This window comes from Sceloporus undulatus, chromosome 5 (assembly GCF_019175285.1).
Source record: "Sceloporus undulatus isolate JIND9_A2432 ecotype Alabama chromosome 5, SceUnd_v1.1, whole genome shotgun sequence".
NCBI classification, from domain to species: domain Eukaryota; kingdom Metazoa; phylum Chordata; class Lepidosauria; order Squamata; family Phrynosomatidae; genus Sceloporus; species Sceloporus undulatus.
The window spans coordinates 2,942,338-2,968,837 of record NC_056526.1 but is presented as its reverse complement, the minus strand read 5'-3'; the positions used below and the strand labels follow the sequence as shown (position 1 = coordinate 2,968,837).

At 45.9% G+C, this 26,500-nt stretch overlaps 3 protein-coding genes across 4 annotated transcripts in view; all 3 read left to right on the top strand.

Moving 5' to 3' along the window:
• FLNC (filamin C) overlaps positions 1-11,900 on the top strand; it is an 88,508-nt gene extending 76,608 nt beyond the window's left edge. The window contains exons 35-42 of the mRNA XM_042467794.1: positions 431-700; positions 1,188-1,325; positions 1,479-1,594; positions 2,369-2,501; positions 4,298-4,474; positions 5,594-5,812; positions 8,667-8,876; positions 10,539-11,900. Coding sequence (XP_042323728.1) covers positions 431-700; positions 1,188-1,325; positions 1,479-1,594; positions 2,369-2,501; positions 4,298-4,474; positions 5,594-5,812; positions 8,667-8,876; positions 10,539-10,726 — 1,451 coding nt within the window. The 3' untranslated portion in view covers positions 10,727-11,900. The remainder of the gene's footprint in view (positions 1-430; positions 701-1,187; positions 1,326-1,478; positions 1,595-2,368; positions 2,502-4,297; positions 4,475-5,593; positions 5,813-8,666; positions 8,877-10,538) is intronic.
• A 4,102-nt stretch (positions 11,901-16,002) lies between these two features.
• ATP6V1F (ATPase H+ transporting V1 subunit F) lies at positions 16,003-26,118 on the top strand. 2 transcript variants are annotated; one of them, XM_042470248.1, is made up of 3 exons: positions 16,003-16,289; positions 19,638-19,850; positions 25,950-26,118. In XM_042470248.1, the coding sequence occupies exons 1-2, from the start codon at positions 16,132-16,134 to the stop codon at positions 19,837-19,839; spliced, it is 360 nt and encodes a 119-aa protein (XP_042326182.1). In that variant the 5' UTR covers positions 16,003-16,131; the 3' UTR covers positions 19,840-19,850; positions 25,950-26,118. The 2 variants fall into 2 exon arrangements, with proteins under 2 accessions (XP_042326182.1, XP_042326181.1); XM_042470247.1 differs by lacking the exon at positions 25,950-26,118 and having other exon boundaries at positions 16,007-16,289; positions 19,638-21,136.
• On the top strand, positions 22,913-26,118 carry ATP6V1FNB (ATP6V1F neighbor). The gene is made up of 2 exons (XM_042470246.1): positions 22,913-23,502; positions 25,950-26,118. Exons 1-2 carry the CDS (start codon positions 23,049-23,051, stop codon positions 26,057-26,059), a joined length of 564 nt encoding a protein of 187 aa, XP_042326180.1. The 5' UTR covers positions 22,913-23,048; the 3' UTR covers positions 26,060-26,118.
• Positions 26,119-26,500: the final 382 nt, after the last annotated feature.

Sequence of the window (26,500 nt, the reverse complement as noted above, 5' to 3'; positions counted from 1 at the left end):
CTTCTCTGGGAGAGAGCCACAGCAGCAGAGAAGAAGGGGCAGGCGGTGGCAGCACCACCGCATCTCTCTGCAGCGGAAGAAGGGTCCGACCAGGTGTCACCTCTCTTCTGAAGTGTCACCCGGTGTAGTCCGCACCCCCCCCCCCCCCCAATTGATGCCACTGTCTCAGTATAAAGCCTGCAGCTGACACTAGCTGTTTACTTTTTAGACAATGTCCTGCATTCATGAGGACTACAAGCATACTTTTTTCCTTTCAGTAAGCAGAGCTACAGGCTTCCCTAGCTGCTTGGTGAAAACACTGGGTTGCTTTGATGCTGAGGCTGCTTGTGTGTTTGGAGGGTGGGTTAAAGTGCCATTTTGGAACTGGTGAAACTTTTGCAGGATCTTGCTCTGACTGTCCCATCTATATGTGTTCTCTCCTCTGGTTCAGGTGAGGCAGGGTTACAAGCCATGACTGCCCAGGTGACCAGTCCATCAGGGAAGATGGCAGAGGCGGAAATCATCGAGGGAGAGGACAGTGCCTACTCGGTGCGCTTTGTGCCACAGGAGATGGGCCCCCACACTGTCAACGTCAAATACCGTGGCCAGCATGTGCCTGGAAGCCCCTTCCAGTTTACGGTGGGGCCACTGGGAGAAGGGGGTGCCCACAAGGTGCGAGCTGGAGGCCCTGGCTTGGACAGAGGTGTGGCAGGAGTGCCAGGTAAGGGCACCAACACACCAACATTTCCCCCTAGAACATTTGGAAATCTGGATGTGTTTGAGTGTTAAATACCTGCAGTGCTGACTTGCCTTTTGTTTTACTTGTAATGACATACTCCAGATGGCTGTAACAGCTGCTTCCTTCAAAAAAATCTGGGGTTATTGGTTAAAGCAAGATTTTAGTGTATATGGATCTTCTTTCAGGGGAAAATCACATCCCTTGGAGTCATGGATTTTTGGGGATGAGTTGCCTCTGAAATTGGGGCTGGGAACTCTGGGGTCCACAAAAACAGCCTCAGGGGACACATGTAGCCCATGGGAATCCCACTCCTCAACTGTCCAGGATGGGAAGGTGCTTGGGTCAATGGGCAGCTTGTGAATCATTTCTTTGGGTGGGCCAGGATGGTATCCAGTGAATGGCCACTTTTGGGTTGGGTTAGAATGGGCAAGCGGCTGCTATTCTTACTCTGTTTCCACCAACTTTGCAGCTGAATTCAGCATATGGACTCGGGAAGCAGGTGCTGGGGGCCTCTCCATTGCAGTCGAGGGGCCGAGCAAGGCGGAGATTGCCTTTGAAGACAGGAAAGATGGCTCCTGCGGCGTCTCCTACATCGTCCAGGAACCAGGTAGGGTTATGGGTGGCAGTTGCAAAACCCTTGGATCTGTTTTAGATGATGATGTAGGTGCCCTTGGTGTCTAGTCTGCTCCCTTTATTTGGACCTCCTTGGGAGGCTTCCTTTCCAGCAGATTGTGACCATAACCCTGTCTCCCTTGCCCAGGTGACTATGAAGTGTCTATCAAATTCAACGATGAACACATCCCTGACAGCCCGTTTGTGGTTCCTGTGGCATCCCATTCGGACGATGCCCGACGCCTGACTGTCACAAGTCTCCAGGTACCACTTTGCCCAGTCTGGGAAGGAAAATAACATGCAAAAAGGAGTTATGGAGGAGTGTGGGAAGAAGGGAATGAAAAAGGAAGAGAAAGGTTGAGCACTTTTAAAGAGGATTTCTTTGTAAAAATATATTTTTTCTGGGAGCTGTTAGCTTCTTGTGGGCATCAGCCTGCCAGTGTTTTAGTTCTGCCTTATTTTCAGCTGCCAAATTTAGAAGAAGATTCAGGTAGAAATGACACCCCAAAATGCAGTTCAAACTACATGCTGTGCTACTTGTGTGTCTTTGGCTTGGATCCTGTTGGTTAGTGCTACTAAAGTAAACCCACCGATTCAAAGGTTGAATGGTAAATCCCACTGATTCAATAGGCCTGCTCTAGTTGGGACCGCCAACAGCATGGAGGCCAGTGTTTCCTAGATAGCTGCAGAATTTGGAAAAGCTCCTGTGAGTGGTGATACAGCAATGACAATTCCCAGAATCCCCTAGCCAGCATGAATCGAACTGGGATTTGTCTGTGGGAGCTATCATCCAAAAAGGCATTTTCTTAAGCTCTCAACTGGGAAGAAATTATTTTCAGGAATTATCTAATTGAAGAAATATATAGGATATGCATTTATATGTAATTTGTATTTGTACTGTTTGTTAGTAGTGAAGATATATGTTTGTATTGTTGTATGTATGTGTTTTATATAATAAAATATGTGTGTAAAAAATATAAAAAAGAAAAGCATGTTAGTCTACCATTTTCCAAATATTCTTTCCTGTGTCACCTGCAGGAGACCGGCTTGAAGGTGAACCAGCCTGCTTCTTTTGCAGTGCAGCTCAACGGAGCGCGTGGCGTGATTGACGCCAAGGTCCACACGCCTTCTGGGTTGGTGGAAGAATGTTATGTCTCAGAACTGGACAGTGGTGAGTAAATGCAGGGATTTCATGGGTGGGAGAGTAGGAGACTCAGAGGGGATACAGACTGGCAGAAGGGGGTGGTGAGACATCGCCCCTTTCTGCCCCAGATAGAGGCCGCAGCAGATAAATGGCGCAACTTCCGGGAGGCCTAAAAAGAACCTGCTCCTGATGTGTTCTTTTTATGCTGCATGCGGGGTGCCATTGGGGCACTCATGCGCTATCTTGATATCCATGTGGCACAGAGCTGTTTGGGCGCTGTGCCATGTGGACATCATCATCACGTGCCCTGTGTGAATGGGGGTGCGGCAAGATGGTGCCAGTGTGCCAGTAGTAGAGTTGGGCGCATGGGGATGCCCAGCCCTACCTAACACTAATTTCAGACCCAGGCCGGTGCAAAGCACCCTCTGTACTGGGCCTAATCTTTGGCCACAGACTCCCATGACAGTGCTTCCCTAAGTCTGATGCCTGTGTTGAAATTTACACTTTCCCCATGCTCTGAACCTAACTGAAATTAGTGTTTCAGAACTGGACTGTTGTTAGGTGTGGAAGATGGAGACTTCTTAATCTGTAGCGATTGCTGATGGTTATTTCTGAGAGTGGGGGAAGTACCCCTCCAGCTTCCAGGGACACTAAAGTACCTCCTAAGTTTGTTGGGCAAAGTATTCTAGAATATGTTGAAGGGAAAAAAGGCTCAGATTTGGAAAGGAAATAAGAAGCTGAACGTCTGGGGTTAGATTACTCATAAGTGTACTATGCAAATTGGTGTGCATTTTTGCACATTTGGATTGATGGTTAATTGTCATCGCTTTCCTGTGCAAATTCACATCTATTTGTATCTGTATACCTTCCCGCCACTGAAAATGTGCAGCCATCCGAATGCATGGGAAGCAGATGAATGGGGTCACATGTGTGTTAATGTGCATTTCTGCAAATTTCAGTGGCTGCTCCAGTAAAAACAGCAAAGCCTTTCCCCGTAGAGTTTAAGGAGTTCCACCACACACTGAAAGCCCAAACTCCTGCAAATCATGTGTGGCCATGATCACATTTTATTTGACTGGAATGAGGAGTATTTTAATTGTGTGGACTAGACCCTGGAGAAGCTGGAGCTGCTCTGATTTCTAATGGACAGTGGGGCCAACAGGTGTTTCCCATTTGGCTCACAGAGGTTTCCCAGATGGTTGTGCTACACCAGATCACTGCTGACAGTGACGTTCCAACAGGGATTTGCATTTGGTCTATATCGTGGTTTATCTGTGAAAAATAGGAGTACAAATGAATAGAACAAAATGCGAATAAGGACTGGGAGATTTGTCATCTGCAATAAGAATGGAAATGCAGTCTATAGTTTGGAAAAGTTGTGTTGGTGAATGAAGACTCCCTGAATCCCCCAGCGGACTGGGGTCTCAGGAAGACCCAGTTCAGAAAAATAACTTTTCTGTGTTCTCAGGTCAGGGACGTAGCTAGGATTTTAGGAAGGGGGGAGGGTCCAGACTAAGTGCCACCATTATAATGGGGCTTGAGTGCGGCGGCGCAGAAGCACACACCATTCATTTTTCTAATGGAAGAGGGGGTCCGGACCCCAAGAAACCTCCCCCCCCCCTTGGCTACGTCCCTGCTCAGGTGTGTTTGTATGTCATAGTGGCAATTGAAAAAAGCCCATGAGGTGGCATTTGATAGGCCATAAAGGACTCAGGAAGCAGAGAGCATGCAGTCCTTAGCATCCTTCTTGAAGTCTTGGAGGAATCTACTCAGCCTCTGACCCCTCTGCAGTATGACTGATGCCTTTGCTTTCTCCTTCCCAGACAAATATGCTATCCGTTTCATCCCTCATGAGAATGGTGTCCACTCCATCGATGTCCGGTTCAACGGCAGACACGTCCCTGGCAGCCCCTTCAACATCCGTGTTGGCGAGCAGAGCCAGGTGGGCGACCCAGGGCTGGTCACAGCCTACGGTCCTGGCCTGGAGGGAGGAACTACAGGTAAGCCTTTTTCTTTCTCTTGTAGCTTGTGGAAGAGCTCTTCCTCCCATCTGCATTGGGATATAATGGCTGCAAGGCTTTGTAATTGTGGGCTGGGCTGGGCAGGGGTATAGACAGCCTTCTATATTCAGGCTGCTCCAAATGTCTTCGGTATGTTTTTTGCTAACTTGCAGCAAATTTATTTATTTATTTATCTATTTAATTTTTATGCTGTCTTTCTCTCAGAGTGGGACCCAAGGCAGCTCACAGAAAGAAATCAGTTAAAATCCACAAGCACACTTTAAAAGCAATTAAAATAGTAACGACTAAAACAGTATAAAATTATTTAAAAACATGCAAGTTAAAAAAATAGATAAAATACATATCCCAATAAAAAGCCTCCCTGGTATGGTTACATATTAAAAGGCTGCTTAAACAAAAAGCTTGCTACTGAAAGAGCAGGGAAGGGATCAGCTTAGCTTCCTGTGGAAGGCAGTCCCAGAGGTTGGGAGCAGCCACCAAGAAAGCCCCCTCTCATGCCCTCACCAAGTGCACCTGGGATGGACTGAGGGAGAGTATGCTTTTCCCTGGAGATCTTAAGAGTTCTTGCAGGTTCATATGGGGAGATACAGTCTTTCAGATGCCTTGGCCTGGCTCTATGCAGTACACACAGCTTCCAAGTGGGTTGAGGTTGCCATATTGGCTCCCTAGTTCTCCAACCTCTCTACTGGATTAACATTTTTATCCTCACTTCAGTTTTATGAAAGCAAGAAAAACCATAACAAATAAGTCAGTCCCTGTGACAGTTTAAAAGACATGGCACAAAAGGAAGAAGGTGTTGGGAGGGATGAGGAAATAAAGCAAACTCACAGGCAGTACTTGGAGCTACATGGCGATTCTATTTATTTATTTTTATATTTATTTGGGTGCCTAGTTCTCTAACAAGTGGAAACAGTCAAGGGACAAGAGGGGCCAAGTGGATCTGGTCTCTTCCCTTCTTCTTCACATCTCTCCTTTCCTGCTGTCAGATGGAATGCCCAGAGTCGGCTGATGGAGGGGAACTCTCTAATCCTCTCCCATTTTTTTCTTCCACTTTGGGAGTGGAAGGGCTTTCTGACATTCTGGCTTCTCTTTCAACAGGTGTCTCTTCTGAGTTCTTTGTCAAGACGCGCAACGCAGGCTCCGGCGCCCTCTCCGTCACCATCGACGGGCCCTCCAAGGTGCAGATGGACTGCCAGGAGTGCCCCGAGGGCCACAAAGTCACCTACATGCCCATGGCACCGGGAAGCTACCTCATCTCCATCAAGTACGGAGGCCCACAACACATTGTGGGCAGCCCCTTCAAGGCTAAGGTCACAGGTAGGAGGGCCAAATGGCCACAAGCTGGGAAGGGAGGAACTGCGGGTGCTGTCTTGCTCTGAGAAAGAGGGGTGCTGGGATTTTGGGGAGGCACAATAGGGAGTTTGTGACTTCTTCCTGGCTAGAAAGCTTTCCCAGTAATCTCAGCTAACTTAGTGGTGAGCAGTCACTCTGACTATGCTCAGAGACGCTGTTATAATCATAGACTCATAGAGCTGGAAGAGACCACAAAGGCTACCCATTCTGCTATGAAGAAAGATACAACCAAAGCACCCCCCCTGTGCTTTGACAGATGGCCACCCAGTTTCTGTTTGAAAACCTACCAAGAAGCAGACTCTGCCAGATTCCCATGCAGCATCTTCCATCATCAAACACTCTTACTGTCAGGAAGTTCTTCCTAATGTTGAGGTGGGATCTCTTTTCTTGTAGCTGGAATCCATTGCTCCATGTCCTAGTATCTGGAGCTGCAGAAAACAAGCTTGTTCCATCTTCAGTATGACATCACCTCAAATACTGAAGCAGGGCTGTCATGTCACTCCTTAACCTTCCCTTCTCTAGGATAAACATACCTAACTGCCTAAGCCAGTTCTTATAGGACATGACTTTCAGATTTTTAACCATTTTGACATTAACTCCAGCTCATCTTCATCACTACTGCACCTCAGGAGCCGGATAGCTCCAGGAGGCCAGGGGACAATTTTCTCATCCTGAAACTCATCAAAAAGAAAACCAGAATTCCACTTGCTGTTTCCAAAAATGTCTTGGAAATGTGAGAAAGTTGACATACATATATTGTTTTAAAGGAGAGATGATATCTCTTGATGTCTTCCCGGAGTGGCAATTCTCCTTTTACTGAAAATTTTTAAAATGGAGAGGGTCTGAAGGTATGCTGGCTCAGCAAAACTATACATGGCCCAGTCCTCTACCATGTATCAGCCATGACATTCCATACAGCTCCAGTCCCAGAGAGATAAGATTGTATGCAAAGGGATTTTGTAGTACCTTTGAGACTAATAGAAAGAAAGAGGTTGTTAGCATGAGCTTTTGTAGACTCGAGCCTACTTCCTCAGATGCATGTTTGGAGTGGAGAATCCAGACACAGAAGTATATAAGACAGTTGTATGTGAGAATACCATCTGAAATTTGAAACCTTGTGGGCATGGAGATGAGGTGGCAAGTTCCGTTTTAACAATGGCCATTGGGGGACAAAGGCAGGAGGAAGGCTGTTGCACAAAGCCAAGGAGAGTAGATAACCATATGAATGAGTACTGGAATGTAGTCTGGGAAACAGACAGGAGATATGATGACCTGGTCAAGGGTGCCCTCATGAAGATGGTGGTTAGATAGTGTTTAAATGTGTGTAGCATGCCAGAAAACCATTATCTCTGTTCATTCCCTTCTGGAGAATTGGAGTCTGTAGATACATTCCAGTTGTGCTATTTCTCTTTCCAGTCTTCCTCTGTAGTTCTTTTGTTCAAGAACTGCTGTTCTGAGGTCTGTTCTTACCTAAGATAGGTTTAGTTGCATAAGAGTCCTGTCTCCGCATGACTAGTTGTGCCAGAATGCAGATAGAATGATGTGTTCACCCCACTAAAGATAACGTGACAGAAATAGATTATGACTGTATTTCTGCATCTGAGTTGGTGACTGAGAACCTGTTGACAGCCAGTGCAACGTAAAACCACTCCAGCATCACTTGGGAGAGAATTGAAGCATCCAGACTGGCACAGGTGTGAGGACGGGTTTGCCCTCCCGGATGGACTGTGGCACAGGAAAAGTGGAACTGTGCTTTCAGGTCTTTCTAGGAGTGCCATGGGCTGTTGTGCAATATGGGGAAAGGCTTGCATAAGGAGGTCTCAGAGACTGCTTTTTACATGTCAGTGAAAAATCCAACCGCTTCCATAATCGCCCAGGTATGGGTGCATCACCATCATGAGCCCAGTCAAGAGGCTTGTCTGCACAATTAAAATAGTCCTCATTATGTTCAATTTGAATGAGTTTGGTGTTTTGGCAAACAGAGGAGGGTAATTCCACAAACTCTGCAGAAAAGGAATTCACATTTTACTATAGTTTCCCCAATGGGTGACCATCCAATTCGCATGCCTTTGCATGGCAGTGCATTTCTGGCAGAGAGAGTGTGTCATATTATTATTATTATTATTATTATTAAGCTTTATTTATACAGTGTTATGAATTTACACAGTGCTGTACATATAATCAATTAAAATAGATAAAATATGTATGCCTATGGTGTACATTCTAAAAAAATAATTAACTATAATACATATTAGTACATGTTAACATCCAATAAAATAAGGCAGACAATAAATTAAAACAGAATTAAAATATTCTCTGAAGATGCCAGCAACAGCTACTGGTGAAATGTCTAAACTGTCCTAAAGCGCGGCCTCATAGCCCGAAAAAAACACACAAAAAAAACTATAGTGTTGTGTGTGTGTGCTGAATTCGAATAGATGCAAATTGGCACAGGAGAGGTGAAGACAATCATTGATGCAAATGTGTGAACATCCACAATGATTCACATAATACACTTACAGTATGTGTAGACTAGCCCAAGCAATCTTATCTCACTTGTGCAAAGCTAAGGTGCTTGTCCCCAGATCACATCAAGGAGTCCATGACCATAAGGTCTCAGGTCTTTGGTCCAACGCTCTAAGCAATATCCATCATGGTCCTTCATTCAGGGCTTCCTCTCATGAACGGATAACTTCATCCTAGTGTAGCCTTGATGGGTCAAGGCTGGGAAGAAAAGATGAGCAGCCAGGTATGCTCAGGTGCCTCTCAGTGCAGGAAACCATTGGGTGACCCCCTTGTCTTCCTTCCTTCTCCCCAGGACCTCGCCTGTCGGGGGGACACAGCCTCCATGAGACGTCAACGGTGCTGGTTGAGACCGTCACCAAAGCCTCGTCATCGGTGGGCGGCAGCTACAGCGCCCTTCCCAAATTCTCATCTGACGCCAGCAAAGTGGTGGCCCGGGGACCTGGGCTAACCAAGGCCTTCGTGGGCCAGAAGAACACCTTCACTGTGGACTGCAGCAAGGCTGGTGAGCATCACTGAATAGCGTGCCAGAGCAAGGGAAAGACGTTGCATTGTTAGGGTTGAGAGACAGAGGCAGGGTCCTAAAGCAAACTTTTGGAAACGTTTAGAAAGTTTTCAAAATCTGGTGTTCTTAGTCTCTGCTATTCCTCTGAACAGGATAAATGGTAAACCTGAGTAATTTGCTGACTTGCCAAAGGCTGCTATCACACTGCAGACTTAATGCAGTTTGACACTACTTTAACTGCCATGGCTCCATCCTATGGAATCCTGGGATTTTTGTAGTTTGTTGTGGCACCAGAGCTCTCTCTGACAGAAATGGATAAATATTTCGCAGAACTACAAACCTCCAAAATCCATAGCATCGAGCCATGGCAGTCAAAGCAGAATCAAACTGCATTTATTCTTCAGTGTAGATGCAGCCAGAGTCATAATTTTCCTTTTCCCCCCTGAGCCATCTGTTGGATTTAATTCTCTTCCACACTACACTGTTATAGTGCTTTGATTCTGGTTTAACTGCCATGTATGCATACTATGCAATCCTGAGGTCTGTAGTCTAGTGATTGACTTTCTGGAAGAGATTTCTAAAGACTTCATAAAACTTCCAGTCACTAAATTCCATAGAATGGAGTCACAGCTTTTAAAGTAGTGCAGATTGAGTCTCACGTATCCAAATATTTGGGACCAGAAGTGTTTTGGATTTTTGAGTTTTTTGGATTTTGGAATATTTGCAATACACATAATGAGATATCTTGGAGATGGAACCCAAGTCTAACCATGGAATTCATTTATTTTTGTATACACCTTATACACATACCCTGATAGTAATTTTATACATGATTTTTAAAAAGAATTTTGTGCATGAAAAACGTTTGTGTGCATTAGACTATCAGAAAGCAAAGCTATCTCAGCCCCTCATGTGGACAATTTTTGGATTTTGTAATATACTGGAGTTTGGAATTCTGGGTAAGGGAAACTCAATCTGTATCACAGTCTTATGCTTGTGTACTGTGAAAAGAGACCTTAGGTGCTAGACTCCAGTGATTTACAGAGGTTAAAAAAATAAAGCAGGATATTACAAATCTGAACATGTACAAATATAAGTAAGATGAAGATTGGAAAGATAGAGAGCTCTGAGTAGATGCCTCAAAATTTAACTTGGAAACCGAGATATCTGTGCTACAGATATCAAATGTTCTGGAAATCCTAATGTGCATTTGCTGATCCTTTTTGGGAAAGGATCAGATCAGAAGCAAAGTGGAAGTTCTGGACTGATCTCTTTCATAAGCAAGTAATGCAGAGTTGGATTGCCTCTCAGGCCCAGGGGTTGAATCTGGCCCTCTTGGGTTTCTAAATCTTGCCTCCCCCAGATGGCCATGGATCCTTTCTTCTCCATGACACTATCTTTTGGTTTCCCAACTTTTGTATAGGCTTCCCCAGTCCTAAAATGTTGAAGAACTTCTCTTTCACTGGCGACCAAAACTTTAAGATGAACTAGGCTGGTGTTTGTGGACCTGCCTCTTTTGCCTTTAGCCGCACCTAGCCCTGGAATGTGGCCCACAAGACATTCTCTGGCATCAGATGTGGCCCCCAGGATGAAAAAGGTCCATAGAATGGGATTTACTCAAATGTAAACTGAATCAAAGCCTCTTTTCTTCTCTCCCTGTAGGTACCAACATGCTGATGGTGGGTGTCCACGGCCCCAAGACGCCCTGCGACGAGGTCTACGTCAAACACATGGGCAACCGCATCTACAACGTCACATACACCGTCAAGGAGAAAGGGGATTACATCCTCATTGTCAAATGGGGGGACGAAGGCGTGCCCGGCAGCCCCTACCAAGTCAACGTGCCCTAGAGGGGCCAGGCCCGGTGCCGCTCCCCCGTGGCCATGCCCCACACTTCCACACCAAGGACTGGCAATGCCAAACATCTAGGATGCCCTGGGGCAGGGCCAGCACAATGACGAACCTTGGGACAATTTGGGTTGCCTGTTTTGGACTTTGCCGTTCAACTCTTTTGCCTGGCTAAGGGCTTGGGATGGGGCGGGGAGGGCAAGGTGTGCACCATTTTAGCGCAATAGCGACATGGTGGAAGGGGTAGAGGAGAAGGGGAAACAATATCAGTAGGCAAGAAAGGTGGGAGCGAAGGACCTAGTTGTGGGTTGCCCCTTGGTAGTCAAATTGAGGAAGGCCAGGTGGGGAGGGAATGCCTCTTAGTACCAATTTGCACAATTCTTTGCTGCCATGGGGTTGAGTCCTCAGCCTCCCAGTGTTGTTGGGTACTTTTGGAGTAGGAAGGTGATTTTGAGCAAGAAGTGATGGAGATGTGGAGAGCGGAGTTTTTAGAGAGTTCCACCAGGACCAGCTGGAGAGGCAAACAGAGAGGTCATCTGTGCCCCTTCTCTTGAGTTGGGATTGGATGTAAAAGGATGGAAGGATGGAGCAAACCAGTGTTGTTTGGAGCTCATTGCTCCCAAAGGACAATCACTGAAGAAAAGGACAGTCTATTGAGGATGACTCTCCTGCCCACGCTCTTGTTGACTCTCACAACTTCATCAGGGTTTCCTTCTGCAAGAGCATGCCCTGCCAGGCTGTGCCAAAAGGAATCGGTTCAGAAAGCACAGTGGAAGTTGGCATCAACACCATCTGGTGCCCTTTTGGGAGTTTCTGGTGACCTCGGCCCCTTCCTTCTGCCCCACCTTACAAACCGGTTGGCTGTCGCTCTGACCGGGGGGCAGCTTGAACCAAAGAGTTTTCTTATTTGTTTTTTGTTTTTTAGAAAAGGAAGAAAGGGAAAAAAATAATATTAAAAAAATGATTGGGGAAGGAGGGAAAGGGGATAAGAATCCTGTGCGGGTAGGATGTTTTTTGGGTTGGGGGAGGGATTTTTTAGCCATGAGTTTGGGGTTGCGTGTGTGTCCTACCGGGCTGGAATGGCACCTCCACTAGCAGATGGCGGTTGGGTTGGAGCAAGGGAGCTGTGCCCAGCCAAACCTGCCCACCAGCAATAAAGACGACTTGCTTTTAAAACTCTGTTTTGCAGCTTGTTCTTTGTGGTGGTAGTGGTTTCATTAAATCTCTGGAAGGCATTTGTAGTTGTTGTGTGCCTTCAAGTCATTTCTGACTTATGGTGATCTTAAGAGGGACTATCACGGGTTTTTCTGAGGCTGAGAGTGCATGAGTTGCCTATGGTCACCCAGCAGGTTTCTGTGGCCAAGTGGGGAATTGAACCCTGGTTGCCAGAGTCATGTTCCTATGCTCAAACTACAGTCAGCCCTCCATGTCCGCAGATTTTTTTTATCCATGGATTCAAGCATCCACAGCTTGAAAATAGTTTTAAAAATAGATAAAAATTCCAAAAAGCAAAGCTTGATTTTACCATTTTATATAAGGGACACCATTTTACTATGCCATTGTATATAATGGGATTTGAACATCCCGGGATTTTGGTATCCACAGAACCAAACCCCAGCAGACACCAAGGGCCACTGTGCTACATAAAACACATGTTTTCTGTACTGAACTGAGAACAGCAACATCTTGGACAAATACTGTCATAATCTGTTTTCTCCTATATGGTTTTTAACATCTTAGCCTGATGAAGAATCCAGTGGAGCTTCAAAAGCTTGCTACGTGAATTTTGTGCATTGTGGTTGGCCGATAAAGGTATTCTTTGGCACTTTACAGAACACCCAAAAGGGCGGTCTGCCGGCGCCTGTGTTTGCTGCGCAAAGGAGCCGCAGCGGACAAACCGCGCGGCTCCTCCGTGCAGCAAAAAGCCGCAAAAAGTGGCTTCTTCTTGCGGCATGGTTATGATGCTGCAAGGCGCCAATGGCACTTGTGGCGTCATAGCTGTGCCGCGACGTGTGGGCGCTAAGCATCCGCCACATCAAAATGGTGGTGCCCATGTGTATAGGGCGCCGCCATTTTGTACGTACTAGGGACGTACTAGGGTTAGGGCATCCGGAAAGGACGCCCTTTCCTAACCCTAGTACGTACCTAGTACGTACTATTGGTGCGTCTGGAACGCGCCACTATTCTTTAATAAAGGCCTTGTGGATTTCAAACCATTAGAATTATAGAATTGGAAGAGACCCCAAGGGCCATCCAGTCCAACCCCATTCTGCCATGCAGGAACTCTCAATCAAAGCATCACTGACAGATGGCCATCCAGCCTCTGGTTAAAGACCTCCAGGGAAGGAGACTCTGCTACACTCCAAGGGAGTTTGTTCCACTGTTGGACAGCTTTTACTGTCAGGAAATTCCTCCTAATGTTAAAGTGGAATCTGTTTTCCTGTAGCTTGCTTCCACTGCTCCCAGTCCTGTTCTCTGGAGCAGCAGAAAACAAGCTTGCTCCCTCCTCAATATGACATCCCTTTGAATACTTAAACAGGGCTATCATATCACCTCTTAACCTTTTCTTCTCTGGGCTAAACAGACCCAGCTTCCTAAGTCTCTCATCATAGGGCTTCATGGTTTCCAGACCCTTCACCATTGGACACACTCCATCTTGTAATTAAATTAAAATAGTAATAATTATTTATTATTATTATTATTATTATTATTATTATTATTATTATTATTACTATTATTAATTGTGGTGCCCAGAACTGGACACAGCATTATTCAAGGTAAGACCTGACCAAAGCAGAAGAGAGTGTCTCTATTACTTCCCTTGACCTAGACACAATACTGTACTTCTATTGATGTAGCCTAAAATTGCATTGACTTTGTTAGCTGCTGCATCACACTGTTGACTCATGTTCAACTTGTGGTCTACTTGGACTCCTAGATCCTTTTCACATATAAATCTCGTTCAGCCAGGTGTCCCTCAACTTATATCTATGCATTTTATTTTTCTGCCCTAAGTGCAGAACCTTACATTTTTCTGTGTTGAATTTCATTTTGTTAGCTCTGGCCCAACTTTCTAGTCCATTCAGGTCATTTTGAATTTTGATCTTGTCCTCTGGGGTATTAGCTGCTACTCCTAATTTGGTGTCATCTGCAAATCTGATAAGCAGGCCCTATATTCCTATGCCATGCTGGCTCTTATAAGGCATTTGCCAAACTTTTTTGGTGATTGAAGCATTTAAGTTGGTTGAGTAATGCAAAGCCTTTCTTTTATTCCAGGCTGCATCCGCATGGTAAAAACCATCCAGTTCGACACCATTTCAACTGACATGGCTCAATGCTACGGAATTCTGGGAACTATCATTTGTTTGTGGCACCAGAGTGTGCCACAGTTCCCATAATCCCATAGCATTGAACCATGGCAGTTAAAGTGGTGTCAAACTGGATTACTTCTGCTGTGTGAATGCAGCCCCAGAGGATGGGAGCCACTGTTTAGGAGACCTGTTTTTGAGATGTTACATGGCAACAGTCCATTTTTGCTTGCAAAAAGATCAAGAAGGCTCTCTGAAGATCTCCGGTGCACAATTTTACACTTTTTGGTAAGTGCATAATAGATATATACCCGCTTTACATTTCCCAGATGAAATCTGGGACATGAATGGCCCAGAAAAAAAGCAGAGAGTAATCAAGATGGCAAAACTTATTAATGAAGAAAAGAGAAGCTAGGGCCTCATTCCTGCTTACAAATAAATCACTTTGTGATCCAAATCGATGGATCGGTTTGGCAGAGGAACGTGGTTCATGCTACATGTGCCTCGAACGCATTTTCTTGCTGTAAAACCAAACCAACCCAGTTGTGGTTCACATTGACAAATGAATCGATTCAGTTTAAACAGTTTCCTGCAGGAGTCTCTCAAAATAGCCCACTTGTAGTTCACGTTGGCAAATGAATCGGTTCAGTTTGAAGTGTTTTCAGTGGGATTTTTTTCTCTGCCCATCACTTGCATTCGCATTTACGTACTTCTGTACGAATGTCGAAAGGCGGGCGGACGCAGGTTGTTAATTTCCCGCTTCCCTATCCGGCCACAGCAAATCGATTCTGATCCGCATCTTGTTCTCACTGACACTGAATTGATTCGTGAATTCAGTTCTTTTAGTTTTTTGTTTTTTATAAAACATTTTATTTACATAGAGCTAAAAAACAGTAGGGTATATATCTCTAATACGGTGAAACATTAATTCAATTCTTGAATTCAATTCTTGAAATCGATTCCAATCTGCATCTGGTTCACACTTGCGTGGGATCGATTTATCCAAAAAAGACATAGAAACAACCAGCGTCAAAAAGGTGCTGGTAAAATGAGTCTAGAGCATGACTCCCCCTCTCCAATTGCTTCAGCGATTCAGTTCAAGTGTGAACCACGGTCATTTAAACCACTTCAAATCGATTTGCGAACCGATTTAAAGCGCAGTGGGAGTGAGGCTTAGGAGAGGCTGCAGCATGTTCGTTTTTAGTCTACAGAAACGGGCAAGATCCTGGCCCCTCTCCCCATTGCTGAGTTTAACTGAGGGCAAACTACTATTGTATTTTGAGGCACCAAACACACTGCAGAAGCAATCCAGTTTGAGACTGCTTTAACTGCTGTGGCTCAATGCTAGGGAATTCTGGGAACTGTAGTATTGCGACTCGAGACACTGAGCCATTCTCTATCAGAGAGAGCTCTGTGCCACAACAAACAATTCCCAGGATTCCCTAGCACTGAGCCAAGGCAATTCCTCAAACTGGGTTACGTCTGCAGTGTGTTTTGGACCTAAATTTCCCCTCAAATAGAGAATTTGTGAATGGCACAGTTTTTAATTGTGTTTTTTCGAACCCAGCACCCAAAAATCCAATTAAAAACAGCTACAATATTAAAAAAGATGGTTTAAAAAAAAATCCTCAGGGTTAGCCTTTGAAATGCCTAAAACTGTGGGATGTGCTGTAAGTATATAACTTATAACACACCACATTAGACATTTAAAAGGCTCATACTTATAGTAACACATCATATAGTATTAGACATTTAAAAGGCCTACCCTGAGGATCTTTTTTAAGTCTTTTGATATGTGTTAATGTTATACGTATGTGATGTAATTTTATAATATTAGTAAAGTTCATGTCAAAAAATAAAATAAAATTTGCTATTATAATTTCAAAAGTGGACCCGCAATTCGTCTTCCGTGCAGTTCTCTAACTTTCCTATCTCTGTGGCTACGCTGTTTCCTAGGGCGCATGCGCAGAAACCTTAATCACCAGTGCGCCTGCGCCCTTCCCTAGCTAAAAACTCCGTTACGGCAGCCACTTGGGGTCATTATTATTCTCGGCCTCGCGTTCTCTTCCCCTTTCGGTGCTTTTCCTGCGGAGGGAGTGATGGCCGGCCGGGGGAAACTGATCGCGGTGCTGGGCGACGAGGACACGGTGACCGGCTTCCTGCTGGGCGGCGTCGGGGAGCTGGATAAGCACCGGCGCCCCAACTTCCTAGTGGTGGAGAAGGAGACCGCTTTGGCCGAAATCGAGGAGGCCTTTCGGTGAGGAACGGGGGGAGGGGAGGAACATAAGCGCAACAGCCGGGGAAGCTGGTTGCCATGGAAACGGGCGGACGAGACCATTCTGTGATCAGGAATGGGGGGATTCTCTGCGTTTGGACGGGACCATTCTTGCTGAAGGGCGGGGGGATAAAACAAGAGGCAGCGGTTGTTAAAGTGAGGATGGCGGATTCGGCGGAACAAACCATTTGGGTCTTTTTGGGGGTGATGGAAGAAGCCATTTGTAAATAGAGGTTGGCAAGGAACCTTTTTTTGGGGTCCCGGGATTTTGGGGGAAAAAAAAGCAGCTTGGAGGATTCTGGGGGTTGGGGTCCAAAGATTAGGAGGGGGGGGGGGGAGATTTGGGGAATTGGGAGCCCATAAGAAGTAGAGGATTCTGGGAAATTGAGTCCCATCCCCCAAACCCTGTCTTTGGAGTCCCCCCAAAGGAAGCAGGATGAGAGGGCGGTGGTGGCTCTGGGAGTTGGAGAGCCAAAAGTGGCAGGCGGGGAGGGGTCTGGGGGAATTGAGGGTCCCCCAAAAGTGGGCTGGGGGCATTCTGCTGTTGGAGCAAAAAACAAACAACCCCAAGTGAGTCTTTAGTGGGGTTAATTCCAGGCGGTCCATGCGCCATGTTCTAGAAGAGACTGTTCTTGACGTCTCTCCAGCATCTGGCTGCCATCTTCAGAGGATGCTGGCATGGAAGAGAGTGGTGCAGCATCCTCTGAAGATGGCAGCCATGGATGCTGGAGAGATGTCAGGAACAGTCTCTTCTAGAACATGGCGCATGGACCGCCCGGAAAACCCACAAAAACTATGGACATGGAAGCCTTCAAACCCAAAGTGAGGATGCATCTCTGCTCAAACCTTCCTGAAGGTCAGAAGAATGGCAGGTCCAGCCAAGGAGAAGGGCAGCCAGAGGCGGCTGGAGCTGGCGGCGTTGGAGGCCCTTCAGGAGCCAAGAGGCTGGTTGTGTGTAAACAGAAAGTCTTGCCAAACCTGGTTCCTTCAGGAGAGGCCAAGAGAGGAGGCTTGGAAGGACTCTTCAGGGAAGGGACCCAGGAGGCTCCAGTGTTTTAAAATGCCACGGAAAGTGACGGAGAGCCAGCGTGACACAGGGGCTTCAGCATTGGGCTGTGACTTTGGAGACCAGGGTTCAAATCCTGGCTCAGCCATGCAACTCCACTAGGGAGACCTTGGTCAAGGCTTAGGCTGCATCAATAGAAGTCTAGCGTCTAGATCAAGGGAAGTCATAGTCCCACTCTATTCTGCTCTGGTCAGGCCCCACCTGGAATACTGTGTCTAGTTTTGGGAACCACAATTCAAAAAGGATGTTGAGAAACTGGAGCCATGTGTCCAAAGGAGGGCGACTAAAATGGTGAAGGGCCTGGAAACCATGAAGCCCTATGAGGAGAGACACTGGGTATGTTTAGCCTGGAGAAGAGACGGTCAAGAGGTGAGATGATAGCCCTGTTTAAGTATTTGAAGGGATTCAAAGATATAGCCATGTTAGTCTGTAGAATCAGTACATAGAGAGATCTTGTAGCCCCTTTGAGAGTAACTGAAAGAAAGAAATTGCAAGCATGAGGTTTCGTAAACTTCAGCCTACTTCCTCAGAAGTAGACTTGTTTGTTTGCAAAAGCATCTGAGGAAGTAGACTTCAGTCTGCAAAAGCTCATGCTGCCAACTTATTTCTTTCAGTTAGTCTCAAAGGGGCTACAAGATCTTTCTATGTACTGATTCTACAGACTAACATGGCTGTATCTTTGAATTCTATTTGAAGGGGTGTCCTGGAGCAATGGATGCAATCTTCAGGAAAAGAGATGCCACCTCAACATTAGGAGGAACCTCTGACAGAAAGAGCTGTTTGACAGTGAAAGATGCTGCCTCAGTGGAACATGGTGGAGTCCTCTCCTTTGGCGGTTTTTAAACAGAGGCTGGATGGGCATCTGTCAGGGGTGCTTCGATTGTGAGTTCCTGCATGGCAGAATGGGGCCAGACCGCATGGCCCCTGTAGTCTCTTCCAGCGCTATGATTCTGTGATTTGTTTCTCTCTCTTGAGGTGCAGAAAAAAAAACCATGCTGAAATCTATCTGAGGTTGACTTGGGTGGAGGACAGGCACTTCCATCCAAGCGGATATCTGAAATGCCCTCCTTTGGTTAACCAGACTTTGTGCCTCAAGATCAGAGCTTCCACTTCTGCTTTTGGGTGGAATAAAAGCACTTCCTCTATTGGGTTCTGCTACTGGGCATTCCTGTGACTTGTGCCTTGGTCGGGTGATAGGGACATTTCTTTTTCCGCAGTGGTGACAACAAGCATGGTCTAGTGTTTTTTAAAAAGTTTTTATTATCAGGTTTTTTTCAAGAATAAAAGACAAACTCATATAAAATACATTCAATTCCCATAAACATTCAGCCCCCAATAATATTCCAGATATCCATTTCTTTATACACTTAAGTAAAACAAAACACAATTAAATTACACTCATAATTATGACATGCCATTTCATCCATAACCCACTCACTACTTCCTCACCTTCTATTGGTCCGTGGTGTCTGTAAAACCCCTTTTTGGCACCAAATCTCAAATGAGTGAGTTCTCCTCCTATCAGTTTTCTTCACTGTTCAGTTTTTACAGCCATACATAGAAATGGGAAATATGACGGCAAGGACAACCCTAACGTTATTATTAAGTGATCATACGTTTACATTTCAGGATCTTGTCTGGATCCTTCATAGCTGGGACTCCATGAAGCTTGCAACTTGAGATGATTACAATACAGTTGGCCATCCATATTTGCAGCTTTGACTTTTGCAGATTAGATTATTTGCTGTTTTTATTAATGTGTTCTCTCTATGAATCACTAAGTCCTCCAGCATAGTTCTGCTGGATGTTGACCATAGGGTTGTGTTGGAGAACCTAGAAGTTCCTAGTGGAAACACTTCTCTAGGCATTTGCAGGTCCTCCAGCATGATTCTGTGATCAACCTCTGGGATTAACTTCTGGCAGATGTTGACCATGGAGTTGCACTGGAGGGCCTGGAGACTCCCAGGGAGGTGTTCTCTTAGGTAAAAGAATAGTGTTTTTATTTCATTTGCATTTTTTCCACATTCACGGCGATCTTTCACACCTAACGGCAGCAAATGTGGAGGGACACTATATAGTTAAGGACACAGGAAGATTCAACATCAGAACAGACTCAAAACTATTATCAGTATTAAAAACAACTTAAAGCATACACTTTAAAATGGCAAAAAGCACTTAAAACAGTAAAACATCCTCAGGGCAGCCATGGAGAAGGCCCTGTCTAGAAGACTACTAGCCATTGTCCTTTTCCTCTCTCCCTCCAGGAGCTTCTTGAACCGCGAGGACATTGGCATCGTTCTCATCAACCAGTACATCGCAGAGATGATCCGCCACGTGATTGACGCTCACACCAAGTCCATCCCGGCTGTGCTGGAAATCCCTTCCAAGGAGCACCCCTACGACGCTTCCAAGGACTCCATCCTGCGCCGTGCCAAGGGCATGTTCACAGCAGAGGACTTGCGATAGATGGAAGACGGGTGCCTCTCTTTCCTGGTCAGCTGTTGCTGCTCTCTTAGTGTCATCTCATAAAAGAGCTCTGCCTCCCCTTTGCTTTGGTGTGATTACTGTCAATATTACCTTTCACTTCCTCCTGTCCTCTAAAGTCTGGGATCTCAACTGTACTGGAGTTTTCTGGTTCCAGCAAAGTGGGTGATCAGCATTCCTGCAGTTTGTGTGTTTGTCTTTGCTTGCATATGACATTGGAAGTTGTTTTGGCAGCAGCTGGATGTTCATCTCTGACCTTGTCTTCATTTCCTTTTTTTAACTAGTCTTGGTACCGCCATATAACCTGCCATTGCCCTTGTACCCATCACACAAAAGATGTCTACAGTGTGGATTTCTCAGTCCAGTAGGGATGGGAAAAGTTCAGCCTTCCAGATGTTGTTGACTGCAACTCCCATGATCCTGCACTATTGGTTAGGCTGGCCAGGGCTCATCAGAAGCCTACGTGTCACCCATCCTTGTGGTAGAGGAAAGGGGAGCCTTGGCTTCTTCTAATGAATTATCAGCTCCATCTTCCTTCAGATGGTGCTGGGATTCCCTGGCAGCTTTCTTTCTTTTTTAAAAAAATCTTTATTATTTACATAGTGCACAGTTCAAATTATATGATCTATAATACATAATATACTTTTTTCTCTTCTCCCTTTCCCCCCTCCCACAAATAGACACTCAGAGGGTATATATTCCCTTTAAATTGACAGTCAGAGATACGGAAAATATCATTAATTTAATTTTTTGCTTCTTCATACCCCATTTTTTTCTCCATCTTGCAAAGTGTTCTATGGCCTAATCCATGACCCTGCCCCAAGTTTGTGAAGCCAGATCTTAACTCAACAGCCAAGCATATGTTCCCAGAGAGGATGGAGCTGGGGTCTTGGAGACTGTAGGTGTCCAAGCGAAACTCTTTGAATTGGTTCCATGCCAGAAAATGTTCCCCCTCATTTGTTCTCCTGATGGTTGGCCATCCAAACCCTCATACCCCAGGGTATCTTTGCATCCCTTTACTATTTATATCCATGTTCCTTTCCTCCTACAAGGTGGAATTACTGTTTTGTTTCTTGCAGAAATTCTGCTGGGGAAGAATTGCTGTGATGATAGTTGTTCTCTCAACAATATTCAGTGGAGGCCCTTGTTGTGACTTGTTGCTTTTTCCAAGGTCACACACATGCTGTAATAATGGCTAATATTATTTATATTTCCAGTTTCCTTTGAATGGACCTGTTCAGTTACAAATAACAGGATTCAATAAAGACAGTCTCATTCATTTGCTATCTTTGATTACTGAACTGAGATGGCTGAGATGCTGGGAAGGTAGTTACAAAAGGGAAAGGTCTTCTCCATATGTTTTTTAAACATGAATTTTTAGTTTGGTCTTAGTTTCTATCTATCTGTCTATGAACGTATGTCTGTGTGTAATTGGAACTAAGCGAAAACCAAACAAGAGCCAGTATAGTGGTGTCTTTCTGGGCTGTGAGGATTTAGAAGAGACATTTTTTTTTTCTTTTAACATTGGAGAAAGAATGGAAGTCACTTCTTGTTAATTGTTTCAGAAAGACTGCTTCTGCGTCTAGCTTGCCCCTGCCCCAATGAATATGGTGGAAATACCCCCATAGAGGGCACTTTGGAGGAAATTAATAATATTTTTTAACAGTAATTTTGAAACAGGGTTCCTGGGGCCACAAACATTTGCCTGCCTCTGTCATACATGGTCAAATGTAGTGTACAAGTCCTACATGTGGGAGTCTGCTATAGCTCCCCTGTCAGCACACCAAGACTCCTGGTTGTCTTGTGATAGTCCCTCCCAAACAGTGGAGAGTGGGTGAGCATTGGAGAAGCGTATAGTATATCCCCCTAGTCAAATGCAGAGGGAGGACATCTTCCGCCAGTGTCCTCTGGAGAAGTCAGCAGACGATGCCATTGCCCTGCATCTGGCTAAGGGGACATAGGCAGATGCTTCTCTGATCTCTACTCTCCAGTGGTCATGGAATGAATGTTCAGGAGGGCTCTCACAGTGCAATGGTGAGTCTGGAGAAGGGCTTGGGTTGTATGTTGTGGAGGGAGGAAGGGAATCCCAACTTCTGCAACCATTCATGCAAATACTTATGTAGGTGTAAGGTGGATGTAGCCTACCTGTGTTTCTTAACAGGATGCCAGTCAGTATCTCACCTGTGCGCTATTTCTGTGTAGCAAACTAGGCCTTTATTCGCTGCTAACAAGTCAAGATGGCCTATTGACGGAGGTCAAAATAGCTCTGGGCTTCTCAGCAGTTTCCTTCCCTCCCTGTGCCTCAATGTCATAGAATCATAAGAGTTGGATGAGTCCAGCCCCTTGTGCCATGCAGGAATACAGAAAACACTCTTAGATGGCCATCCAGCCTCTGCTTAAAAAATCTCCAAAGGAGGAGACTCCACCACTCTGAGGCAGCAGCATCTTCCACTGCCAAACAGCTTTTATTGTTAGGAAGATCTTAATATTGAAGTGGAATCTCTTTTCCTGTAGTTTGAATCCATTGATCTGTGCCCTAATATCTGGAGCAGCAGGAAATAAGATTGTTCCATTCTTAATATGACATCCTTTCAAATATTCCATAGAATCATAAAGCAGGAAGAGACCCCAAGGGACATCCAACTCCATTCTGCCATGTAGGCAGACACAATCAAAGCACTCCTGACCAATGGCAATCCAGCCTCTGTTTTTAAGACTTCCAAAGAAAGAGACTCCACAGTTCTCCAAGGCAGCAGCATCTTCTGTTGAGCAGCTCTTACCCTGAAGAAGTTCTTCTTAATGTTGAGGTGGAATCTCTTTTCCTGTAGCTCGTATCTATTATTCCATGCCCGAGTCTCTGAAGCAGTAGAAAACAAGTTTTTTTTCTTCCACATGGCATTTTTTCATATATTTAAACATGGCTGTTATGGTTCAGTGTGCTTCAGCTCCACCAAAGGAGGAGGAGGCTGGCCTGTGACCTCATAAGAGGATCCTGAAGCTACTGTGATGTGATGGTTATTCAAGTCTTAGTAGCCACCAGAGACCCTCAGAAGGTCAAACGTTACCTGTAAATTCCTTGACCACTGGTCATTTGAGAACAAGTGAGGGGAATAGGTGTGGGGTGTTCGAGGGAGTGATCATATTGATTGGGTCGAGTGCTGGGCAGTGCCAAGTCCTTCCCCTGCCCAGCCATGGCACGGCCATTGAATATGGACTCACTCCAACAGAATTTCTGGAAAGAGGAGTACGGGAAGGAGATGATGCTCCGCTACAAGTGGCACCAGAAGTATGGGGCCATTGTCAAGGCCAAGCAGGCCAGCCAGCGGGAACGGCACAAGAGGGCCATTGACAACACCCTCCGGCTCCCTTCGGTCAAGGCTCCTCCGCCTGTGAAGCCCAAATCTCCTCCCCCGCCTCCCTCTCCTCGGGTGCCAGCCCGGGAGCGTGACCTGACCGGACTGGACACCATGATCTTGGAGGCTGAGATGAGGCCAGTGCCTCGGGAAGTGAGGGCCCTCTTGTACCAGGGCATCTCCCACGAGGATGAAGGGCGTTACCGCTACTTGAAGACCCGGCTTCTTGTCAACCCAGAGGACAAGTACACATTTCCGGTCACCTCCAGCTTCAACTATGGGTGGCAGATGGGTAGGTGGGCACATGGGTATGGGAACCTGCAGGGACCCCTGCACTAGACCAAAGGTCTACTTGTGAGCCACTTCCTTGGTTTAATATTCATGCACCAGGATGTGCCTAAAAAAGTCATAGTCCCCCTATATTCTCCATCAGTCGGGCCAGAGCCTGCACAGACCACATTCCAAAACCCCCTCCACCATTCATAGGGCCATCCAGTCAGCTTGCCCTTAGGCAACATCTTCCTTCCTGCCTTGATCCTTCAATGACCATTGTTAAAATTGAACTTGTCATCTTCACCATACCTACAAAACTTGCATTTCTGTGGCTATTCACATAGTCCTTCCTGGGCAACACTTCACTCCTTGCATCTGAGGAAGCTGACCAAGTCTGCAAACGCTTATGCTACAACTTCTTTCATACAGTTAGTCTCAAGGGTGCTACAAGACCCTTTTGCATGCTGATATCCCAGACTAACATGGCCATGTCTCTGAATTCCATCCCCATGAAAGGGACACTACACTAAAATCAGACCCTAACTGCAACTCTAGTCCTCACTGCTTTTAATTTTTGGCCCTTTTCCCCCCTCCCAATGTATAACAGGCAGCTACAATGTAGGTTAAAAACACACACAGCCGAATCCTAATCATTATAAAGGTTAAAAACAAGTATTAAATCACAAATTCAACTTTTAAAAATAGCATAAAATTTAAAGAGTTTAGAAACATTGAAAACATAATAAGGATAACAGAACAACCATGCCCATTAAAGGTCATTTCCTAGATCTGTGGCCCTGGCCCTGAGTCTCCAGTTTTCATGGGTTATTTTCAGATGGGAGAGAAGGGGTGAATCCTCCAGTTTGGATATGCTCATCTCCAAGCAAGAAGAAAGGGTTTGGGTGCAGATCTCCATCTCAACTAGGACAGCAGCAGCTTGCAGCAATTTGAAAGGCTTAGCCGATTTGTTGCCGCAACTTTCAAAGCCTCACCAGAGGCTCCTTCCAGCTTTGCGTCGCTGGGCGCAGCCTTTAGATGGCTGCGCCATCGACACAAAGCAGAAAGGGGCCAAGTGCCCCCTTTCTTTTTGTCCCCACCGCCGTTGGGTGTCCTTGGGGCCTGGAAAGCAGCGGATCGGGGCCTCAGAAGCTGCTGCTGTGGCAGCTGAGGCCCCAATCCGGCGGGGAAAGGGGCAGGAACAGGCCACCCCAAAGGGGCGGTCTGTAAACCGCCTTGGATATCTTTCTCCATCCCTTGCAGTCATTTAGCCAGGGCTCACCTTCTGCTCTGCACCCACCATCTGGCTGCAAGCAAGCATGCTATATTACTGTATATACTCATGTATAAGTAGAAATTTTAATTAAAAAAATTGACTCAAAAAACCTGGGTAGACTTATTCACAGGTCAAAATAAGTACTGTACTTATCAAAAAAGGAAATATGCCCCAGTGAAAGGTGAGAGCTTAATCTCTTCTCAGAGCACCTAAAAGAAGCATCAACCTCTCTACTGTCTCATCCATCCAGCTTTTTGGGTGAGCACAAACAGTTGCGCATGTCAACATTTAAAAAGATTTTTAGCATCGTTTTTCTTTGCTTCATCCTTTACATCCTTTGTTACATGCTGCTAATTTTTACTCTCAACTTATCCACAGGTCATATCGGCGCTATACAGACGGGCCCTACGGGGTGCTGTCATTACGTGTGGGGGCGGTGCTTCCAGGCGCTACTCGTACTTTGCACGTGACGAGGGCGTCAAAATGGTGGCGCCCTGTACATACAGGCGCTGCCATTTTGATGTGACAGACGCCTAGCGTCCGCACATCCCGGCATCATTGTGACACCGCAAGTGCGCCATTGGTGCACTGTGGTGTCACAACTGCACCGCATAAAGAACCCGCTTTTTGCAGGTTCTTTTTGCTGTGTGAGGGAGCCGCGCCATTTGTCCGCTGTGACTTCTTCGCACAGCAAACCAGGGAGGTGGGAGACCGCCCTTTTTGGGTGGTCTGTATCCCGCCATCAAAATCCATAATGTTGCCCCCAAAACCTGCCTTCAACTTGTACATGAGGTCAACTTATGGTCGAGTATATACAGGAAATGTCCCTTATCCTGTCCCCTTAAATAAGTGAGAAGGAATAATCTGCTTGTTTCACCTTAAATCTGGGAACAGGCCCTGTAGCTAAGATTTCTGTCTTAATTTCCAAAGGGGAAAATGTGTTTTTCGTGTATGTGTGTTTGAATAACAAAATGCGAGTGACCATTCTCGCTGGTTAGAAAATAACTGCAAAACTCACACATGGCAGGTTCTTTTATTTAAAAAGTGCACGCGGTTTAATCTGCTTAAGCGGAGAGGCCTAGAGGAGGCAACCCTGAGGCGCATAGGGAAGACTGGTTGGGTGGAGAGAGGCTGTGAGCAGCCTTGAAACATCTGCTCCAATTTCTCCTCTGACCCGCTTTGTGTCTCCTCAGGGAAGATGGCCACTCTCCATGTGGCTCCTACGCCAAAGTGCCGCATCGACAGCTTCTACCGCAAGAATGGGGCCTTCTCCCTGCTGCACCCACGGGACGTGGCTCTCTAAGCCAGGCGTGCTACTCTGATGGCTTCCTTGTTCGTGAACAAAGCCCACAATTTCTTCTATCGCTTGTGTGTTTTTTTACCTCCCTCATCTCCCTTTCCATGGTTACATTGGAGGGTGGCCATCTTGCAGTTTACAAATTTGCCGGGGGAATGGTGCAGTTTTGACTTGGAAGGCCTGGGACCTGCTGAGATGGACATCATGTCCCATGGGTCTGTTGGGTGAATAATGCAGTACCAGGTCTCTTCGGGTTGTAGTATAGCGGGTGAGCCCTGAATCAGCCCAGAAAGGGACTTACAACCAAATAACACATCTAGGGGTAGCTTGTCGGCCATATAGCAAAGTGCAACAACACCCCAAATCCACAAAACAGTGATCACTTGTGTATTTTGGTTGTCCCAATGAAGGTATCACTGCTTTGTAGATTTTGGAAGTTATTGTACA

Coding starts and splice junctions, on each gene's coding strand:
- ATP6V1FNB (XM_042470246.1), top strand. CDS start 23,049: ATGGCACGGCCATTGAATATGGACTCACTCCAACAGAATTTCTGGAAA. Junction 23,503..25,949: donor CAACTATGGGTGGCAGATGG/GTAGGTGGGCAC, acceptor GTGTCTCCTCAG/GGAAGATGGCCACTCTCCAT.
- ATP6V1F (XM_042470248.1), top strand. CDS start 16,132: ATGGCCGGCCGGGGGAAACTGATCGCGGTGCTGGGCGACGAGGACACG. Junction 16,290..19,637: donor GAAATCGAGGAGGCCTTTCG/GTGAGGAACGGG, acceptor CTCTCCCTCCAG/GAGCTTCTTGAACCGCGAGG.